The sequence below is a fragment of the Coregonus lavaretus genome (genome assembly GCF_964263955.1).
Source record: "Coregonus lavaretus genome assembly, chromosome: 25".
Lineage (NCBI taxonomy): Eukaryota > Metazoa > Chordata > Actinopteri > Salmoniformes > Salmonidae > Coregonus > Coregonus lavaretus.
In genome coordinates, this window is record NC_140012.1 from 6,443,092 (window position 1) to 6,463,628 (window position 20,537).

The 20,537-nt window shown below is 44.0% G+C and overlaps 1 protein-coding gene across 1 annotated transcript in view; it reads left to right on the top strand.

The window, feature by feature from the left end:
- Positions 1–20,537, top strand: part of LOC311100956 (rhomboid-related protein 1-like) — a gene marked incomplete at both ends in the record, with an annotated part of 59,770 nt that overhangs the window by 36,399 nt on the left and 2,834 nt on the right. The window contains 2 exons of the mRNA XM_084141939.1: positions 8,731–8,831; positions 19,080–19,140. Of these exons, the coding sequence (XP_083998065.1) occupies positions 8,731–8,831; positions 19,080–19,140 (162 nt within the window). The remainder of the gene's footprint in view (positions 1–8,730; positions 8,832–19,079; positions 19,141–20,537) is intronic.

A 20,537-nucleotide genomic window follows, 5' to 3' on the forward strand; every position in this document is an offset into this window, starting at 1 on the left:
AATCTGAGACCTCACGTCTGGGCTCCTGCTGAGTGAGTTATCCATAAATCTCCAATTCCCTGTAAGCAGGAGAGCCCAGATGACAGGCTCTGGTTAATATTCATATCCGAAGCCCTTTAACCAGAGCTGTACTAGCAGGAAGAGGGAGCCGTGTAAAACACTTATGTCATCCCCACGGACTCCTTTGCTTCCCCTTCCTCTCAGCCCGTGGGTCTTTGGGCTCCCTCCCTCCCTGCTCCCCCCACTTAACTACAGATGGAGTGTCCCGTCAGCGACTAGTGTCTGGTGCTTACTGGGATGTAGCTGTAGCGTTGTGGCTGCTCTACCGCTAAAAGATGGCGTAGCAGTGCTGTCGTGTTTTTTTCTGTGTCCTTGTGTAAATAGACAGTTTTTTAATGTTTTTTGTCTATTTTGTATATATTTCTCAGTTTTACTTTTCATTGTTTAACTAAATATACTTTCCTGCAACCCGCCTCACCCAACGTGGAAAGGATTCTATTATTTCTTTATAACTTTTATCAAGAACCTTAAGCTGAAACTAGTCTAGCTGCAACCGAATGGCTACTTGCTATTAGCCACTGTTAGCGTGTTCACCATTGTCCGTGGCCTGTACTACCCACCAGCCAGCTCTAGCCTGGACAATTTGTCGGCCAGTCTGCACAGCATGCTATCGACCCAGAGCATATCGGATTTTCTGCCGGAATCACTGGACCCTAGCGCCGGATCATCGCAACCAGCTAGCTGCAACCAAATGGCTGTTGTCGTTAGCTAATTACCATTGCCCCTTAGCAAGCACCAGTTAGCCTTGAGGTAGCCTCGAGCCAGGCCCATCTCTACCTCTCTGTCAACCGGATGGGACCTCCTAGTGTTGACACGGAGCCCCGCTGATCCAACACGACTGGTTTGCCGACTAAATTGCCTGATGTGGTTTCAACAGGCTTCCCGTTACGATGTCGACCACGAAGATCCATTTGCTAGCACCGGCCCGCTAGCACACGCAAGCCGGGCCTCTTGCTCACCAGTGCTGTAGCAGCCCCCAAACTACCTCCGAACTCTCCTATTGCTGTTCACCGGACCTTATGATAATTCAACTATACAGCTGATGCCTGCTGGACTGTTCCTTTATACGGTACCGCATCCTGTTTATGTTTAGCCTCAGCCCAAACTTTGTCGCCATTACCAGCTGTTGTCTTAGCTCTCTCGAATAACACCTGTGATTGCTTTATGCCTCTCTCCCATGTCAATATGCCTGGCTTATTGCTGTTTCGGTTATTTTTTATTGTACTATTTCACTCTAGAGCCCCCAGCCCAGCTCAACCTGCCTTAGACAGCTCCTTGTCCCAACCCCCATACACGCGGAGACCGACTCAATCGGTGCCTCCAGTGATGCTATCTCTTTCATCGTTACCCAACGCTTAGGTTTACCTCCACTGTACTCATATCCTTCCATATCCTTGTCTGTACATAATGCCCTGAATCTATTCTACAATGCCCGGAAATCTGCCCCTTTTTTTCTCTGTACCCAATGCACTAGAAGACCAGTTCTTAAAGCCTTTAGCTGTATCCTTATTCTACTCCTCCTCTGTTCCTCTGGTGATGTAGAGGTTAACCCAGGCCCTGTAGCCCGCAGTATCACTCCTACTCCCCAGGCGTTATCATTTGTTGACTTCTGTAACCGTAAAAGCCTTGGTTTTTTGCACATTAACAGCCGAAGCCTCCTCCCTAAGTTTGAGTTATTCACTGCGTTAGCACACTCCGCCAACCCTGATGTTCTAGCAGTGTCTGAATCCTGGCTTAGGAAGGCCACCAAAAATTCAGAAATGTCCATCCCCAACTACAACATTTTCCGTCTCGATAGAACTGCCAAAGGGGGTGGGGTTGCAATCTACAGTAGAGATAGCCTACAGAGCTCTATCATACTATCCAGGTCTGTGCCCAAACAGTTTGAGCTTCTACTTCTAAAAATCCACCTTTCCAGAAATAAGTCTCTCACTGTTGCCGCTTGCTACAGACCCCCCTCTGCCCCCAGCTGTGCCCTGGACACCATATGTGAATTGATTGCCCCTCATCTATCCTCAGAGTTCGTACTGCTTGGTGACCTAAACTGGGATATGCTTAACACCCCGGCCGTCCTACAATCTAAACTAGATGCCCTCAATCTCACACAAATTATCAAGGAACCTACCAGGTACAACCCAAAATCTGTAAACATGGGCACCCTCATAGATATCATCCTGACAAATTTACCCTCTAAATACACCTCCGCTGTCTTCAACCAGGATCTCAGCGATCACTGCCTTATTTCCTGCGTCCGTAATGGGTCCGCGGTCAAACGACCACCCCTCATCACTGTCAAACACTCCATAAAACACTTTAGCGAGCAGGCCTTTCTAATTGACCTGGCCCGGGTATCCTGGATGGATATTGACCTCATTCCATCAGTAGAGGATGCCTGGTTGTTCTTTAAAAGTGCTTTCCTCTCAATCTTAAATCTGAACTAAGAACAGATATAGCCCCTGGTTCTCCTCAGACTTGACTGCCCTTGACCAGCACAAAAACATCCTGTGGCGTACTGCATTAGCATCAAACAGCCCCCGTGATATGCCATTTTTCAGGGAAGTCAGGAACCAATATACACAATCAGTTAGGAAAGCAAAGGCTAGCTTTTTCAAACAGAAATGTGCATCCTGTAGCACTAACTCCGAAAAGTTTTGGGACACTGTACAGTCCATGGAGAATAAGAGGAACTCCTCCCAACTTCCCACTGCACGGAGGCTAGGAAACACTGTCACCACCGATAAATCTACAATAATCGAGAATTTCAACAAGCATTTTGCTACGGCTGGCCATGCTTTCCACCTGGCTACCCCTACCCCGGCCAACAGCTCTGCACCCTCCGCTGCAACTTGCCCAAATCTGGACCCCTACAAATCAGCTGGGCTAGACAATCTGGACCCTTTCTTTCTAAAATTAGCCGCCGAAATTGTCGCAACCCCTATTACTAGCCTGTTCAACCTCTCTTTCGTAACGTCTGAGATCCCCAGAGATTGGAAAGCTGCCGCTGTCATCCCCCTCTTCAAAGGGGGTGACACTCTAGATCCAAACTGTTACAGACCTATATCCATCCTGCCCTGCCTTTCGAAAATTTTTGAAAGCCAAGTTAACAAACAGATCACCGACCATTTCGAATCCCACCGTACCTTCTCCACTATGCAATCCGGTTTCCGAGCTGGTCATGGGTGCACCTCAGCCATGCTCAAGGTCCTAAACGATATTATAACCGCGATCGATAAAAGACAGTACTGCGCAGCCGTCTTCATCGACCTGGCCAAGGCTTTCGACTCTGTCAACCACCGCATTCTTATTGGCAGACTAAATAGCCTTGGTTTCTCAAATGACTGCCTCGCCTGGTTCACCAACAACTTCTCAGATAGAGTTCAATGTGTCAAATCGGAGGGCCTGTTGTCTGGACCTTTGGCAGTCTCTATGGGGGTGCCACAGGGTTCAATTCTCGGGCCGACTCTATTCTCTGTGTATATCAATGATGTTGCTCTTGCTGCTGGTGACGCTCGGATCCACCTCTATGCGGAAGACACCATTTTGTATACATCTGGCCCTTCATTGGACACTGTGTTAACAAACCTCCAAACGAGCTTCAACGCCATACAACACTCCTTCCGTAGCCTCCAACTGCTCTTAAACACTAGTAAAACTAAATGCATGCTCTTCAACCGAACGCTGCTTGCACCCGCCCACCCAACTAGAATCACTACTCTCGGCGGGTCTGACCTAGAGTATGTGGACAACTACAAATACCTAGGTGTCTGGTTAGACTGTAAACTCTCCTTCCAGACTCACATTAAGCATCTCCAATCAAAAGTTATATCTAGAATCAGCTTCCTATTTCGCAACAAGCCTCCTTCACTCATGCTGCCAAACATGCCCTCTTAAAACGGACTATCCTACCGATCCTTGACTTCGGCGATGTCATTTACAAAATAGCCTCCAACACTCTACTCAGCAAATTGGATGTAGTCTATCACAGTGCCATCCGTTATGTCACCAAAGCCCCATATACTACCCACCTGTACGCTCTTGTTGTCTGGCCCTCACTACATATTCGTCGCCAAACCCACTGGCTCCAGGTAATCTATAAATCACTACTAGGCAACTCCCCGCCTTATCTTAGCTCGTTGGTCACCATAGCAACACCCACCCATAGTCTGCGCTCCAGCAGGTATATCTCACTGGTCATCCCCAAAGCCAACACCTCCTTTGGCTGCCATTCCTTCCAGTTCTCTGCTGCCAATGACTGGAACAAACTGCAAAAATCTCTGAAGCTGAAGACTCATCTCCCTCACTAACTTTAGGCGTCAGTTGACAGAGCAGCTTACCGATCACTGCACCTGTACACAGCCCATCTGTAATTAGCCCATCCAACTACCTCATCCCCATATTGCTATTTATTTTGCTAATTTGCACCCCATTATCTCTATTTGCACATCATCTTTTGCACATCTATCATTCCAGTGTTAATACGAAATTGTAACTATTTTGCACTATGTCCCATTTATTGCCTTACTACATTCGCACACACTGTATATATATTTTCTGTTGTATTTTTGACTTTATGTTGTGTTTATCCCATATGTAACTCTGTGTGGTTGTTGTTTTTATCGCACTGCTTTGCTTTATCTTGGCCAGGTCGCAGTTGTAAATGATAACTTGTTCTCAACTGGCTTACCTGGTTAAATAAAGGTGAAATAAATAAATACAAAGAAATAAATAAAAACTGTGTTATGACAGCATGCCAGTTTGGCTGCATTACAACGTGAAGACGGCTCTCGTGCTGTGTTTCATGGAAACTCATGCATTTGTTCTGTGAATTCACTTTTGCAGTTCAAATAAGCATCAAAGCTTCACTTACAGCTAGTCTCAACTGGAAATTGTGGGGGGGAGAAACAGTCTATGGAGAGATATCTCCACATTCAATACATTCTGTATTGGAGTAATAATTGAACCACATTGACTTCATATTTTTTAGGCTTTGAGGAAGACCTAAAAACATCAGAGTAGTCTGTGTTAAGGTGACCAGACGTCCCTGATTTCCGTGAACAGTCCCCGATTTTGTTGGCCTGTCCCCGGCTAGAGCCTTCCCCGGAAATGTCCCCGATTAGCAATCAGAAAGAAAAAAGTAACTCTGAAGTTAAATCGCAGCTGATATTTCAATAGTCAAACACGTTAGGTATTCAGACCCCTTCCCTTTTTCCACATTTTGTAACGTTACGGCCTTATTCTAAAAATGGATTAAAAAAATAATAATCCTCATCAATCTACACACAATACCCCATAATGACAAAGCGAAAACAGGTTTTTAGAAATGTTTGCAAATGTATTAAAAATAGAAAACAGAAATACCTTATTTACATACGTATTCAGACCCTTTGCTATGAGACTCGAAATTGAGCGGAGGTGCATCCTGTTTCCATTTATCATAATTGAGATGTTTCTACAACTTGATTGGAGTCCACCTATGGTAATTTAAATTGATTGGACATGATTTGGAAAGGCACACACCTGTCTATATATGGTCCCAAGTTGACAGTCAGAGCAAAAACCAAGCCAATCAAAAACCAAGCCTCCGAGACAGGATTGTGTCGAGGCACAGATCTGGGGAAGGGTACCAAAACATTTCTGCAGCATTGAAGGTCCCGAAGAACACAGTTGCCTCCATCATTCTTAAATGGAAGAAGTTTGGAACCACCAAGACTCTTCCTAGAGCTGGCCGCCTGGCCAAACTGAGCAATCGGGGGAGGGCCTTGGTCATGGAGGTGACCTATAACCCGATGGTCACTCTGACAGAGCTCCAGAGTTCGACTGTGGAGATAGTTGTCCTTCTGGAAGGTTCTCCCATCTCTGCAGCACTCCACCAATCAGGCCTTTATGGTAGAGTGGCCAGACGAAAGCCACTCCTCAGTAAAAGGCACATGACAGCCAACTTAGAGTTTGCCAAAAGGCACCTAAAGGACTCTCAGACCATGACAAAGAAGATTCTCTGGTCTGATGAAACCAAGATTGAACTCTTTGGCCTGAATGCCAAGCGTCACGTCTGGAGGAAAACCTGGCACCATCCCTACGGTAAAGCATGGTGGTGGCAGCGTCATGCTGTGGGGATGTTTTTCAGCGGCAGGTACTGGGTTACTAGTCAGGATAGAGTGAAAGATGCACGGAGCAAAGTACAGAGATATCCTTTATGAAAACCTGCTCCAGAGCGCTCAGGACCTCAGACTGGGGTGAAGGTTCACCTTCCAACAGGACAACAACCCTAAGCACACAACCAAGACAACGCAGGAGTAGCTTCAGGACAAGTCTCAATGAGTGGCCCAGCCAGAGCCCTGACTTGAACCCGATCTAACATCTCTGGAGAGACCTGAAAATAGCTGTGCAGTGACGCTCCTCATCCAACCTGACAGAACTTGAGAGGATCTGCAGAGAAGAATGGGGGAAAAACTCCCCAAATACAGGTGTGCCAAGCCTGTAGCGTCCTACCCAAGAAGACTCAAGGCTGTAATCACTGCCAAAGGTGCTTCAACAAAGTACTGAGTAAGGGGTCTGAATACTTATGTAAATGTCATATTTCCGTTGTTTATTTTTTTATGTTTTTGCTTTGTCATTATGGGGTATTGTGTGTAGATTGAATAAGGCTGTAACGTAACAAAATGTGGAAATAAATGTGGAGGGGGAATCCATTTCTGTATAATAATTAATAGCACTGTTTTGAAAGGACAAAAGCGAAAATGTGTAGTTGTAGTTTCACACTATAGATTTTGATTTTTTCCCCCCAGATTTTTATTTTCTAAATCTGGTCACCATAGTCTGTGTGAAAGTTGCTCCAATTCTGTTTTTTCTTGACGTTGAAGAGATCAGAGAGCACATATGCCACTCAGTGTGTAATTGCAATTTCTTGGAACCACTAACAATGAGGCACCATGGATCTTTACAAGTCTTGAGCTGCAGCACCCACTTCATCAAGCGTCGTATCTTCCATAAATCTATGTAACAGACGTGTGAGTGTCGGGGAGAGGGGGGATAAATGACTCAGGAACCACACTCCGATTACCATCTGTCATCTGATGATGATCACCACCAAAGGCTTGACAGGGCGCTCTTTAAGGAGCTGTTAACTCTCTGGTCTCTCTGCGCGTGCACACGCACACAGAATACCAATGGAACATACATTATAGATCTGCGATCAGAACGCTGGCACACCCCTGCTGTGATTAAAAAGTAACTTGTTTTATCAGCCCTTTTTTATCTGCTCATTTGCATAATTAGCGATGGCTGATGGTGTCCTTGTGAGCAGCTGTCACTGTGATTTACTGCTTAAGATAATTTCCTACTTCGTAGCGAGTGTCACTAAAACTGTATTTACATGGTGATTGCATTGGCGGGTCAGTAGAACAACAGTGAGGACACACTGTGACACGTAGAATGATTGCTATATCTTTATGGCTTGCACAGTTTGACTTGAAAACACATTTGCGACAAAGCACTTAAGTTTTACTGTGTGATTTGAGACAATAATTAGTGAAGGGAGGTTTTCATCAATATTCCTGCTGTAAATGCTGTGACAATTTGTTTCTGCACAACTAGACAGTACCTGCTACCCATATAATTACATGTGAATATAGTTCAACCCTAGAGACACTTAAATGTTCAACGCCAGTCTCTCTCTGGCCACACTGTTTGCCCCATCATTTAGTTTGCCAGTGTCAGAACCACCTTCAATTAACCAATCATTTTACGTTCAGTCTAGGCAGAGGAATTGGCCCATAGCCATGCTATGCATATTTCTGATTAGACTTTTCTCATGAATACAGACCGTCTTATATGGAATTGCTGAAGTCATCCAGCTGATTGGTCTGTGTAGCATGTCTATTTTGGGAACCTAATTACAGTTATCTTCCAGAGTAGTCATACTAGGCATTTGTTGTCATATTAAACTTTGTATAAGGGAATTCATTGGTGTACGGCATTCATTGACAGTTTTCTTGAGCATCCTAAACAAATTACAAATCTAATTCAATTGGACTCTATCTTATTTCTATAACACTTTCAGTCATTTGTGACCGAGAATGTATCAAAAGCCAATGCTCAAAGTGTCAGTATAATCTGCATGGGATCAAGAGGACATCATAGTATCATAGCATTATAGCACAACGACATCATAAAGAAACCCTCCTCTTATGGGCTCTATGTGATATGTGTAGGTTATGGTCTTTGTAGCGGCCCCATGAGGTTAATATGTGTCTTAAGTATATAAGATAAACAGAACAGACCATAGTCATAAAATGTTAATGTGACTGTTCTAGTTTATGGGCCAGGTAGTTGTGCTGGGACCTGCGCTACAGTGTAAGCATGTGCACAGCAGCACAGAAGAGAAAAGCAAAGTGTGTCGGTGTACAGATGTAAAGAGGGCAAGTCAACTCACACCAGACAGACAGACAGGGTGTGTTATTTTGGGTTCTGGGGGATGTTGGAAGAAAGGTGACTGAAACTGCTGTTTGATGATGAGTAACCTAACCCTCCCTCTCTTTCTTTTTCCCCGGACATGTTCCTCTTTCACTCATGCGTTCTCTCTTTCTGAACGTCTTCTCTCTCCCGCCATATCTCTTTCTCTGTCTCCTCTCCTCCCCCTCTTTCTCTCTCTCCATCTCTCTCTCTCTTCAGGTTCCCTGACGGTGTCCATCACAGACATGCGCGCTCCAGTGGTGGGGGGCTCCGGGGGGGTCTATGCTCTGTGCTCGGCGCACCTGGCCAACGTCGTCATGGTAACCGCCATCATCATCGCCTCCATTGTTACACTTGATAGCGGTATCAATGGAGACAAAATGTCAGAGCCATCCCCTTGGAGAGAGCTCCTCCACACATCCACCTGTTTTAATGTGTTTAGAAAGACCACTGTGCTTGCCGTCATCCTGAAGCTCTGCAGGTGTGAGTGGGATCTTCAATGGGAGCGATGAGTTTTACTAAGTGTTGCATGCCCGTGAGTGCACACAGAGAGTGGGTCCTTATCACAGGAGGTTGATGGCACTTTAATTGGGGAGCACGGGCTCGTTGTAATGGCTTGAGTGGAATACATCAAATGCATGGTTTCCATGTATTTGATGCCATCCCGTTTTCGCTGTGCTCCCCTCAGCAGCCTCCTGTGGTTCCTATCAATATGATGAGAAGGACTTTTTATAACTGACTAAGAAGCACTTTTTTGGATAAGTGCCATGAAATATTCCAGAACCCCCATGATCACAGCTTGTCAGAAAGGCCCTCTGCAGTGGGTGCATCGACTATTGACTTGACTTGAGAACACCTTAGCTACTCTCCACTATTACTCTCCCAGCCAAGGTTGTTTTTATTCCACCCTTAATCTGTTATTCATTGTTTTCCTTTGTAATGTATTCTTATCTCCTCTCTATTTAGTGCCAAATTCGATGCATATGGGAATATTAAAGTCAATCTGTTCCTCAGTACTCCCTGGGTGACTGGTCTGCCAAATGTCCCTGCAACAGAAAACATAAAATGTGTGATCACTGTGTGTGTGTGAAAGTCAGAATCAGTGGGTCTGGATGTGTGATGTCTCAGCACATTCTGTCAGAGGATTCAAGGCTGTGTAAGACCTGATGAATCACTCTAAGTAGAGTAGGCCTTCACTACGGGCAAAGGTCCAACTCAAAATGCATCAGCAGCCTCAGAGCAAAGAGTTTAAACTTTGGTCCCTTCTCCCGGCAAACTAACCCACTGGGCACACACTGGTTGAACCTACGTGGAATAGGCGTTGCACTGACATCTGTGCCCAATGTGAAGTGACTGTTTATTACATCTCGTTCTCTTGATTTTTGTTGGTTTTTCTGATGTTCTCAAAATGTTTGGCTGAGTTGTCTCGTTTGTGTCTCAGGGGGCTGAAGTCCTTTTACCCAAGTAGACCTCATCTGTCTGTCCAAAAGCTTTTATCAGTTATGTAGATGAGACGATTAAACTGAGGTTTTGACTCAAGCTGTCAAGGCCATCAAAATTATCTAGCTAATTTCCTGTTAAATTGTCCAAATGCCTCTTCATTAAAGTTCAGACTGAACAAGAAATCTGCACCTCCCCTGGTTGAATTAGTCTTCCCTCGGGAAACCATAAACAGCATTTACTTTTTATGTATGTTGCTCTTATATATTATAAAACTTTTTTTTATCTACTCATCCAAAGTTAAAGTGAGAAACTTTCCATGTTATTCACCCCATTGTGTGTGCCCACATGGGGGAAAAATACTATAGTAAGCAATGGTCTAAATACTGCAGTATTGCTATATTTACAGTGCCTTGCAAAAGTATTCATGGCGTTTTTCCCATTTTGTTGCATTACAACCTGTATTTTAAATTGATTTTTATTGGGATTTCATGTTATGGACATACACAAAATAGTCCAAATTGGTGAAGTGAAATTTAAAAAATAACTTGTTTCAAAAAAATCAAAAAAATCAATAATGGAAAAGTGGTGTGTGCATATGTATTCACCCCCTTTGCTATGAAGCCCCTAAATAAGATCTGGTGCAACCAATTACCTTCAGAAGTCACATAATTAGTTAAATAAAGTCTACCTGTGTGCAATATGTGTCACATGATCTGTCACATGATCTCAGTATATATACACCTGTTCTGAAAGGCCCCAGAGTCTGCAACACCACTAAGCAAGGGGCACCACCAAGCAAGCGGCACCATGAAGACCAAGGAGCTCTCCAAACAGGTCAGGGACAAAGTTGTGGAGAAGTACAGATCAGGATTGGGTTATAAAAAATATCAGAAACTTTGAACATCTCACGGAGCACCATTTAAATCCATTATTAAAAAATGGAAAGAATATGGCACCACAACAAACCTGCCAAGAGAAGGACGCCCACCAAAACTCACGGACCAAGCAAGGAGGGCATTAATCAGAGAGGCAACAAAGATACCAAAGATAACCCTGAAGGAGCTGTTCCACAGTGGAGATTGGAGTATCTGTCCATAGGACCACTTTAAGCCGTACACTCCACAGAGCTGGGCTTTACGGAAGAGTGGCCAGAAAAAAGCCATTGCTTAAAGAAATAAATAAGCAAACACATTTGTCATGTGGGAGACTCCCCTAACATATGGAAGAAGGTACTCTGGTCAGATAAGACTAAAATTGAGCTTTTTGGCCATCAAGGAAAACGCTATGTCTGGCGCAAACCCAACACCTCTCATCACCCCGAGAACACCATCCCCACAGTGAAGCATGGTGGTGGCAGCATCATGCTGTGGGGATGTTTTTCATCAGCAGGGACTGGGAAACTGGTCAGAATTGAAGGAATGATGGATGGTGCTAAATACAGGGAAATTCTTGAGGGAAACCTGTTTCAGTCTTCCAGAGATTTGGGACGGAGGTTCATCTTCCAGCAGGACAATGACCCTAAGCATATTGCTAAAGCAACACTTGAGTGATTTAAGGGGAATACTATAGTATTCACTGTAGTGTTTTTGCGGACATGCGTTGCTTGACTTGGGCCGGAGCTGTCCGGAGCGCCTTACCAGCATACCGGCTCCACTATAAAACAAAGTAGCCTATCACCGGCCCAGATTCACACACGGAGGCAAAAAAAGGTTGCTCAAAGCGGATGAAGGCAGGATCTGCATTGAATAGCAATGGAGAGTGGGCATTCATTTCCTGATTCCGCTTAGTTCAAGTTTATTTGCCGCTAGTCTGTGAATCTGTGCGTGACAGTAGGCTGTTCGATATTGTGCAGATTGAAAATGCGCCAAACCGAATGCGCAACATGTGCTGTTCCAAGTTGTCAAATGAGGGTTTGTAAGGTCATGGAATTAGCTTCATAGTTTTTGTTAATGTAATTCATGAAGGCACACTTTTAAACATTAACAATCACTTAAAAATCATCATATCCGCCATTATCAGAATGACCCTTCAGTGGGGGTCTGTTTGTGCTTGTGTGCGAGGTGCCATTGCCCGAGGAGAGAGAGCGTGACATTTCAGCAGGCATGAAATAATGACAGACAACAGACTAACTAGCCAAGTGGAAATGGGTTCTCTGGAGTGATGAATCACGCTTTCATGGTTTGGGCTACATTTTACATTACATTTACGTCATTTAGCAGACGCTCTTATCCAGAGCGACTTACAAATTGGTGCATTCACCTTATAGCCAGTGGGATAACCACTTTACAATAATATATATATTTTTTTTCTTTGGGGTGGGGTAAGGGGGGGTAGAAGGAAGTACTTTATCCTATCCCAGGTATTCCTTAAAGAGGTGGGGTTTCAAGTGTCTCCGGAAGGTGATGAGTGACTCCGCTGTCCTGGCATCGTGAGGGAGCTTGTTCCACCATTGGGGTGCCAGAGCAGCGAACAGTTTTGACTGGGCTGAGCGGGAACTGTGCTTCCGCAGAGGTAGGGGGGCCAGCGGCCAGAGGTGGATGAACGCAATGCCCTCGTTTGGGTGTAGGGACTGATCAGAGCCTGAAGGTACGGAGGTGCCGTTCCCCTCACAGCTCCGTAGGCAAGCACCATGGTCTTGTAGCAGATGCGAGCTTCAACTGGAAGCCAGTGGAGTGTGCGGAGGAGCAGGGTGACGTGAGAGAACTTGGGAAGGTTGAACACCAGACGGGCTGCGGCATTCTGGATGAGTTGTAGGGGTTTAATGGCACAGACAGGGAGCCCAGCCAACAGCGAGTTGCAGTAATCCAGACGGGAGATGACAAGTGCCTGGATTAGGACCTGTGCCGCTTCCTGTGTAAGGCAGGGTCGTACTCTCCGAATGTTGTAGTGCATGAACCTACAGGATCGGGTCACCGCCTTGATGTTAGCGGAGAACGACAGGGTGTTGTCCAGGGTCACGCTAAGGGGCTAGGCCCCTTAGTTCCAGTGAAGGGAAATCTTAACACACATCTTAACACACATACAATGACATTCTAGATGATTCTGCGCTTCCAACTTTGTGGCAACAGAACACCTTTGGGATGAATTGGAACGCAGACTGCGAGCCAGGCCTAATCGCCCAACATCAGTGCCTGACTCACGAATGCTCTTGTGGCTGAATGGAAGCATGTCCCCGCTGCAAAGTTCCAACATCTAGAGGAAAGCCTTCCCAGAAGAGTGGAGGCTGTTATAGCAGCAAAGGGGGGACCAATTCCATATTAATGCCCACCTTATTCATTTGAATACAAAGACAAAAGTATTTGGCTATGTTGCAATATTTTATATCAACGGTGGCAACCATCTTCCAGCTATTGGGTGTGCAGGCTTTTGTTCAAGCCCTGGTCTAACCACATTGTAGCCTAAACATCAGCTGCTCGACAGGACCTTGATAAGCAGACTTGGGTGTTTCAGGGCTGAATCAAAAGCTAAGCCTGCACACCCAGGAGCTCTCCAGATGGAGGGTTGACCACATGTTGACCACATGTGACTAACAGTGCAGTTCTACTTTGTGGGGAGTTAAGTGCCTTGATCAAGGGCACAACGGCAGGAGATGGTAGGCCTACATGGGATCAGACACAGCAGCCTTCCAGTGTCAATAATGGTTACTTTTTCATGTAGGCTATAATAATAGTCATGAAAATGTTGTTCAAAGTAATGGAGAAGTCATGGAAAATGTGTATGAACCCTTAACAGTGAATAATCAGAGGTCTCTATAGCATAATGTCATTGAATTTCAGTGAACAAAGTTTAATGGACCGACTTCTTTCATCCCAAGTCAAGCACTGCAGACATGACTGTAGTATACTTTAGTATTTACTGTAGTTGTTTTTGCAGACTTTACTGTAGTGTTCACTGTAGTGTTTTTTGCTGACATTACTTTAGTATTCACTAGTGTTTTGCGGACATGACTAGTTGAAGAAGAAACTGCATTACGAAGCCAAGATCACAAAAAAACGTTGGAGTACTTTCAATGAAATTATGGGCAGAAAGACAAATTCAACTCCATCTTTCATCAAATCGGATGGCTTATTCATCACAAAACAATGTGATGTTGCAAATTATTTGAATGGTTACTTCATTGGCAAAGTGGGCAAACTTAGGCAGGAAATGCCAACCACGAACTGTGAGCCATCGTACTCATACAGTGGGGAGAACAAGTATTTGATACACTGCCGATTTTGCAGGTTTTCCTACTTACAAAGCATGCAGAGGTCTGTAATTTTTATCATATGTACACTTCAACTGTGAGAGACGGAATCTAAAACAAAAATCCAGAAATTCACGTTGTATGATTTTTAAGTAATTAATTTGCATTTTATTGCATGACATAAGTATTTGATCACCTACCAACCAGTAAGAATTCCGGCTCTCACAGACCTGTTAGTTTTTCTTTAAGAAGCCCTCCTGTTCTCCACTCATTACCTGTATTAACTGCACCTGTTTGAACTCGTTACCTGTATAAAAGACACCTGTCCACACACTCAATCAAACAGACTCCAACCTCTCCACAATGGCCAAGACCAGAGAGCTGTGTAAGGACATCAGGGATAAAATTGTAGACCTGCACAAGGCTGGGATGGGCTACAGGACAATAGGCAAGCAGCTTGGTGAGAAGGCAACAACTGTTGGCGCAATTATTAGAAAATGGAAGAAGTTCAAGATGACGGTCAATCACCCTCGGTCTGGGGCTCCATGCAAGTTCTCACCTCGTGGGGCATCAATGATCATGAGGAAGGTGAGGGATCAGCCCAGAACTACACGGCAGGACCTGGTCAATGTCCTGAAGAGAGCTGGGACCACAGTCTCAAAGAAAACCATTAGTAACACACTACGCCGTCATGGATTAAAATCCTGCAGCGCACGCAAGGTCCCGCTGCTCAAGCCAGCGCATGTCCAGGCCCGTCTGAAGTTTGCCAATTACCATCTGGATGATCCAGAGGAGGAATGGGAGAAGGTCATGTGGTCTGATGAGACAAAAATAAAGCTTTTTGGTCTAAACTCCACTCGCCGTGTTTGGAGGAAGAAGAAGGATGAGTACAACCTCAAGAACACCATCCCAACCGTGAAGCATGGAGGTGGAAACATCATTCTTTGGGGATGCTTTTCTGCAAAGGGGACTGGAAGACTGCACCGTATTGAGGGGAGGATGGATGGGGCCATGTATCGCGAGATCTTGGCCAACAACCTCCTTCCCTCAGTAAGAGCATTGAAGATGGGTCGTGGCTGGGTCTTCCAGCATGACAACGACCCGAAACACACAGCCAGGTCAACTAAGGAGTGGTTCCGTAAGAAGTATCTCAAGGTCCTGGAGTGGCCTAGCCAGTCTCCAGACCTGAACCCAATAGAAAATCTTTGGAGGGAGCTGAAAGTCTCTATTGCCCAGCGACAGCCCCGAAACCTGAAGGATCTGGAGAAGGTCTGTATGGAGGAGTGGGCCAAAATCCCTGGTGCAGTCTGTGCACACCTGGTCAAGACCTACAGGAAACGTATTATCTCTGTAATTGCAAACAAAGGTTTCTGTACCAAATATTAAGTTCTGCTTTTCTGATGTATCAAATACTTATGTCATGCAATAAAATGCAAATTAATTACTTAAAAATCATACAATGTGATTTTCTGGATTTTTGTTTTAGATTCCGTCTCTCACAGTTGAAGTGTACCTATGATAAAAATTATAGACCTCTACATGCTTTGTAAGTAGGAAAACCTGCAAAATAGGCAGTGTATCAAATACTTGTTCTCCCCACTGTATATATAAAAAAATAATGAATTATGAAAGAAAAGCATTGTTATCGATCAATAATGACAAACCTCCTGGCATTGACAACATAGATGGAAAGCTACTGAGGATGGTAGCTGACTCTATACCCACTCCTATCTGTCACATCTTTAATCTGAGCCTAGAGGAAAGTCTTTGTCCTCAGGCCCAAATACAATGCTACTTCTCTGTAAACAAATTAACAACAGACTTTCAGCATGCTTATAGAGAAGGGCACTCAACATGTACTGCACTGACACAAATGACTGATTGGTTGAAAAAAAATTGATAAGATTGTGGGAGCTGTACTGTTAGATTTCAGTGCAGCCTTTGATATTATTGACCATAACCTGTTGTTGAGAACGTATGTGTTATGGTTTTTCAACCATATTGTTGATTCAGAGCTATCTATCTAATTGAACTCAGAGGGTTTTCTTTAATGGAAGCTTCTCAACGTCAAACATGTAAAGTGTGGTGTACCATAGCGCAGCTCTCTAGGCCCTCTACTCTTTTCTATTTTTACCAATGACCTGCCACTGGCATTATACAAAGCATGTGTGTCCATGTATGCTGATGATTCAACCATATACGCATCAGCAACCACAGCTAATGAAGTCACTGAAACCCTTAACAAAGAGTTGCAGTCTGTTTTGGAATGGGTGGCCAGTAATATACTGATCCTGAACGTCTCTAAAACTAAGAGCATTGTATTTGGTACAAATCCTTCCCTAAAATCTAGACATTTACATGTACGTCATTTAGCAGACGCTCTTATCCAGAGCAACATACAAATTGGTGCATTCAACTTATGACCTTAGCTGAATCAGGTAATGAATGGCTGTTGAACAAGTTCAGGAGACAAAATTACTTGGTGTTACCTTTAGATTGTAGACTGTCATGGTCAAAACATATAGATTCAATGGTTGTAAAGATGGGGAGAGGTATGTCCGTAATAAAGAGATGCTCTGCTTTTTTGACACCACACTCCAGAAAGCAAGTCCTGCAGGCTCTAGTTGTAACTTATCTTGATTATTGTCCACGCATATGGTCAAGTGCTGCAAAGAAAGACCTAGTTAGCTGCAGCTGGTCCAGAACAGAGCACCACGTCTTGCTCTTCAATGTAATCAGAGGGCTAATATTAATACTATGCTTGCCAGTCTCTCTTGGCTAAGAGTTGAGGAAAGACTGACTGTGTCACTTCTTGTTTTTATAAGAAACAATGTGTTGGAAATTCCAAATTGTTTGCCTAGTCAACTTAAACACAGCACTGACACACACACTAATCCCACAAGACATGCCACCTTTTCACAGTCCCCAGGTCCAGAACAAATTCAAGGAAACATACAGTATTAAACTGAGCCATGAGTGCATGGAACTCCCTTCCATCTTATATAGCGCAAGTGAACCTGGTTTCAAAAAACAAATAAAGCAACACCTCACAGCACAACGCCTCTCCCCCATGTTACCTACTTGTTGTGTGTATGTACTGAGATGTGTAACTGATAGATGCACACACAGTACATGTTAACGTTTTTAAATGTATGTCAATTGTAAAGTCTTTTGACTGTAATGTATTTTTCGTTATGTGTCGGAACCCAGTAAGACCAGCTGTCGCCATTGGCGTAGGCTAATGGGGATCCTAATTAGGGTTAGCTAAAATGGCACAACTACCAGGCTACGCCAGTTACTGTTTAATTAGGGGAACACCTCAACCAGAACATAAGACACACAGGTTCGTAGCAGGCCACCTATTGTTGGGTCAACAGTTCTGAGCAATGCAACGGACCAGACAACACCTTAGCAAAAGTATAAAATGTTTATTACAATTGTAACGTCTAAACTTTAGACACAGGTCCATTAAAGGGAAACAGTACAGAGGCAGATATAAAGAACAAGCAAAGTTTATTAAAGCTTGGAGGATTAGGTTTGCTTGTTTGACAGATAACACACATTAACAAGAGCACACCAAAATGACTTCTTAGATCTGTTCCACTAGTATCGCCACATTCAGGGGATACTACAGTATGTAGTATATTATTCTCCAGTATACTACAAAAGTCTATAGTAAGCACTACACGATCGAGGAATACTACAGTGTGGAGTATAGGATTCTACAGTTTACTGCAGAATTCTATAGAATTCTATAGTACAGTTGAAGTCGGAAGTTTACATACACCTTAGCCGAATACATTTAAACTCAGTTTTTCACAATTACTGACATTTAATCCTAGTAAAATAATTCCCTGTCTTAGGTCAGTTAGGATCACCACTTTTATTTTAAGAATGTGAAATGTCAGAATAGTGTGTGAAGCAGAAAGTGTGTGAAGCAGAATACAACTCTTTCAAGGAGAGTGTATAATAATAATGTCGATCTGTCTGTACCGAGTGTAAAAAAGTGACAAGCTAAAGACAATAATAGGATAAAATGAGATTAGCATTGCTCATAAGAATGAAGACATCTAAAAACAGACACTTCTTTTCGGAGCTGACAGGGTCTTTGACATATTTAGAAATGCCAAAGAAAAGTATTCAGCTTTCAGAAAACTGTACTACAAGCACCCTAGTATCCCCTTGTCTCTGTGGAGGTACAGCTTCACTCAAATCCCTAAGCTTGGTATTGAGACAGTCAAAATGAGGGAAATACACTTCTCTCCATGAGAGCACAGTCATGTAAAACAAACCCCCTTCCTTATTAATGCAGCTTGGTTGACCTCCCGCTACTCTGACACTCATAATTTATTAGTGATATTACTGCACTTTTATGAGGCCCTGCCGTCCCACAGAGATATTAATCATATGAGCAGAGTCATGTTTATAGGACTCCACTTTATTGACTTTCTTTAGTATCTTTAATCTTGCATGGCGCTCAGCTCTGCCTGCCTGGCTTCCTCTGCATGGCGAAAAACACTGCTGCTCCCTCCGTTTCTCCCAGGACCCAGAGGACATGAAGAGGGATGTGATTGGTGCAATTCTTCATCCTGGGGAATAAATACGTTATTGTGAGGCAGAAGCTTTTTGTTTTATCCCAGGAGGAACACAGGGTTTTTTTATTGGGCCGTTCTCATCCTCTGTTAAGGTATCTTAACCCTGATTAATAGATCGTCAGCGAGGTGAAACCACCGAATGGAGACTAGCCAGGTGTATAATTATTTCTCTGTCTAGTAGACCTCATCCTGCCTGTATGGAAATTGATTTCTGATCGCTCTGTGGTCTACACACATTCCTGACATAATACAGAGATGGTGGAGATACTGTGTAATCTGTAAATATGCAGATCTTTGGAACTGAGTGTTTGTGTTTGACTTGCCTCTTTCGCTCTGTGTTGCAGAACTGGGCTGGCATGCGGTGTCCATACAAGCTCCTCCGCATGATTCTGGCGCTGGTGTGCAGTAAGTTTCATGCTATATCCATTCCATAGACACACTATATTCATTCTCAAGAGAGCCATTGGTGTTATGGTCATAGCTGCATTCTGACATAATTGGTGTGAGGTGGTATGCTCCATTGAAGACTTTCCTTTTTAACTAAACAGTTAGGAGGTATGTGTATAACACCCCTTAACTTTGTCCACACACCTGCTCACAGTATAATTGAATTGCGAGGTAATTATAACGTGAGTGGGATTTATTGGCCTCCTAAAATTAGTTGAGAATTGTTCAAGTGCAGTCGTTAATGGGGAGGAATGAGTGGCCCTCGGGTTGCAAATTGGATATGTTGTATTTTGTTCAGACGATGTTACTCATGCTGTATGGCAGCAACTTTTCCCCACATGCGGGCCAATTCACTACGGCTTTCGTTAGTGTTCAATACAGTGGCTTGCGAAAGTATTCACCCCCCTTGGCATTTTTCCTATTTGGTTGCCTTACAACCTGGAATTAAAATGGGTTTTTGGGGGGTTTGTATCATTTTCATTTACACAACATGCCTACCACTTTGAAGATGCAAAATATGTTTGGGGGTGAAACAAACAAGAAATAAGAAAAAAAAAACTTGAGCGTGCATAACTATTCACCCCCCCCAAAGTCAATACTTTGTAGAGCCACCTTTTGCAGCAATTACAGCTGCAAGTCTCTTGGGGTATGTAGCTATAAGCTTGGCACATCTAGCCACTGGGATTTTTGCCCATTCATCAAGGCAAAACTTCTCCAGTCCTTCAAGTTGGATGGGTTCCGCTGGTGTACAGCAATCTTTAAGTCATACCAGAGATTCTCAATTGGATTGAGGTCTTGGCTTTGACTAGGCCATTCCAAGACATTTAAATGTTTCCCCTTAAACCACTCAAGTGTTCCTTTAGCAGTATGCTTAGGGTCATTGTCCTGTTGGAAGGTGAACCTCCGTCCCAGTCTCAAATCTCTGGAAGAATGAAACAGGTTTCCCTCAAGAATTTCCCTGTATTTAGCGCCATCCATCATTCCTTCAATTCTGACTAGGTTGCCAGTCTAACATCCCCACAGCATGATGCTGCCACCACCATGCTTCACTGTGGGGATGGTGTTCTCGGGGTGATGAGAGGTGTTGGGTTTGCGCCAGACATAGCGTTTTCCTTGATGGCCAAAAACCTCAATTTTAGTCTCATCTGACCAGAGTACCTTCTTCCATATGTTTGGGGAGTCTCCCACATGACTTTTGGCAAACACCAAACGTGTTTGCTTATTTTTTTCTTTAAGCAATGGCTTTTTCTGGCCACTCTTCCGTAAAGCCCAGCTCTGTGGAGTGTACGGTTTAAAGTGGTCCTGTGGACAGATACTCCAATCTCCGCTGTGGAGCTTTGCAGCTCCTTCAGGAT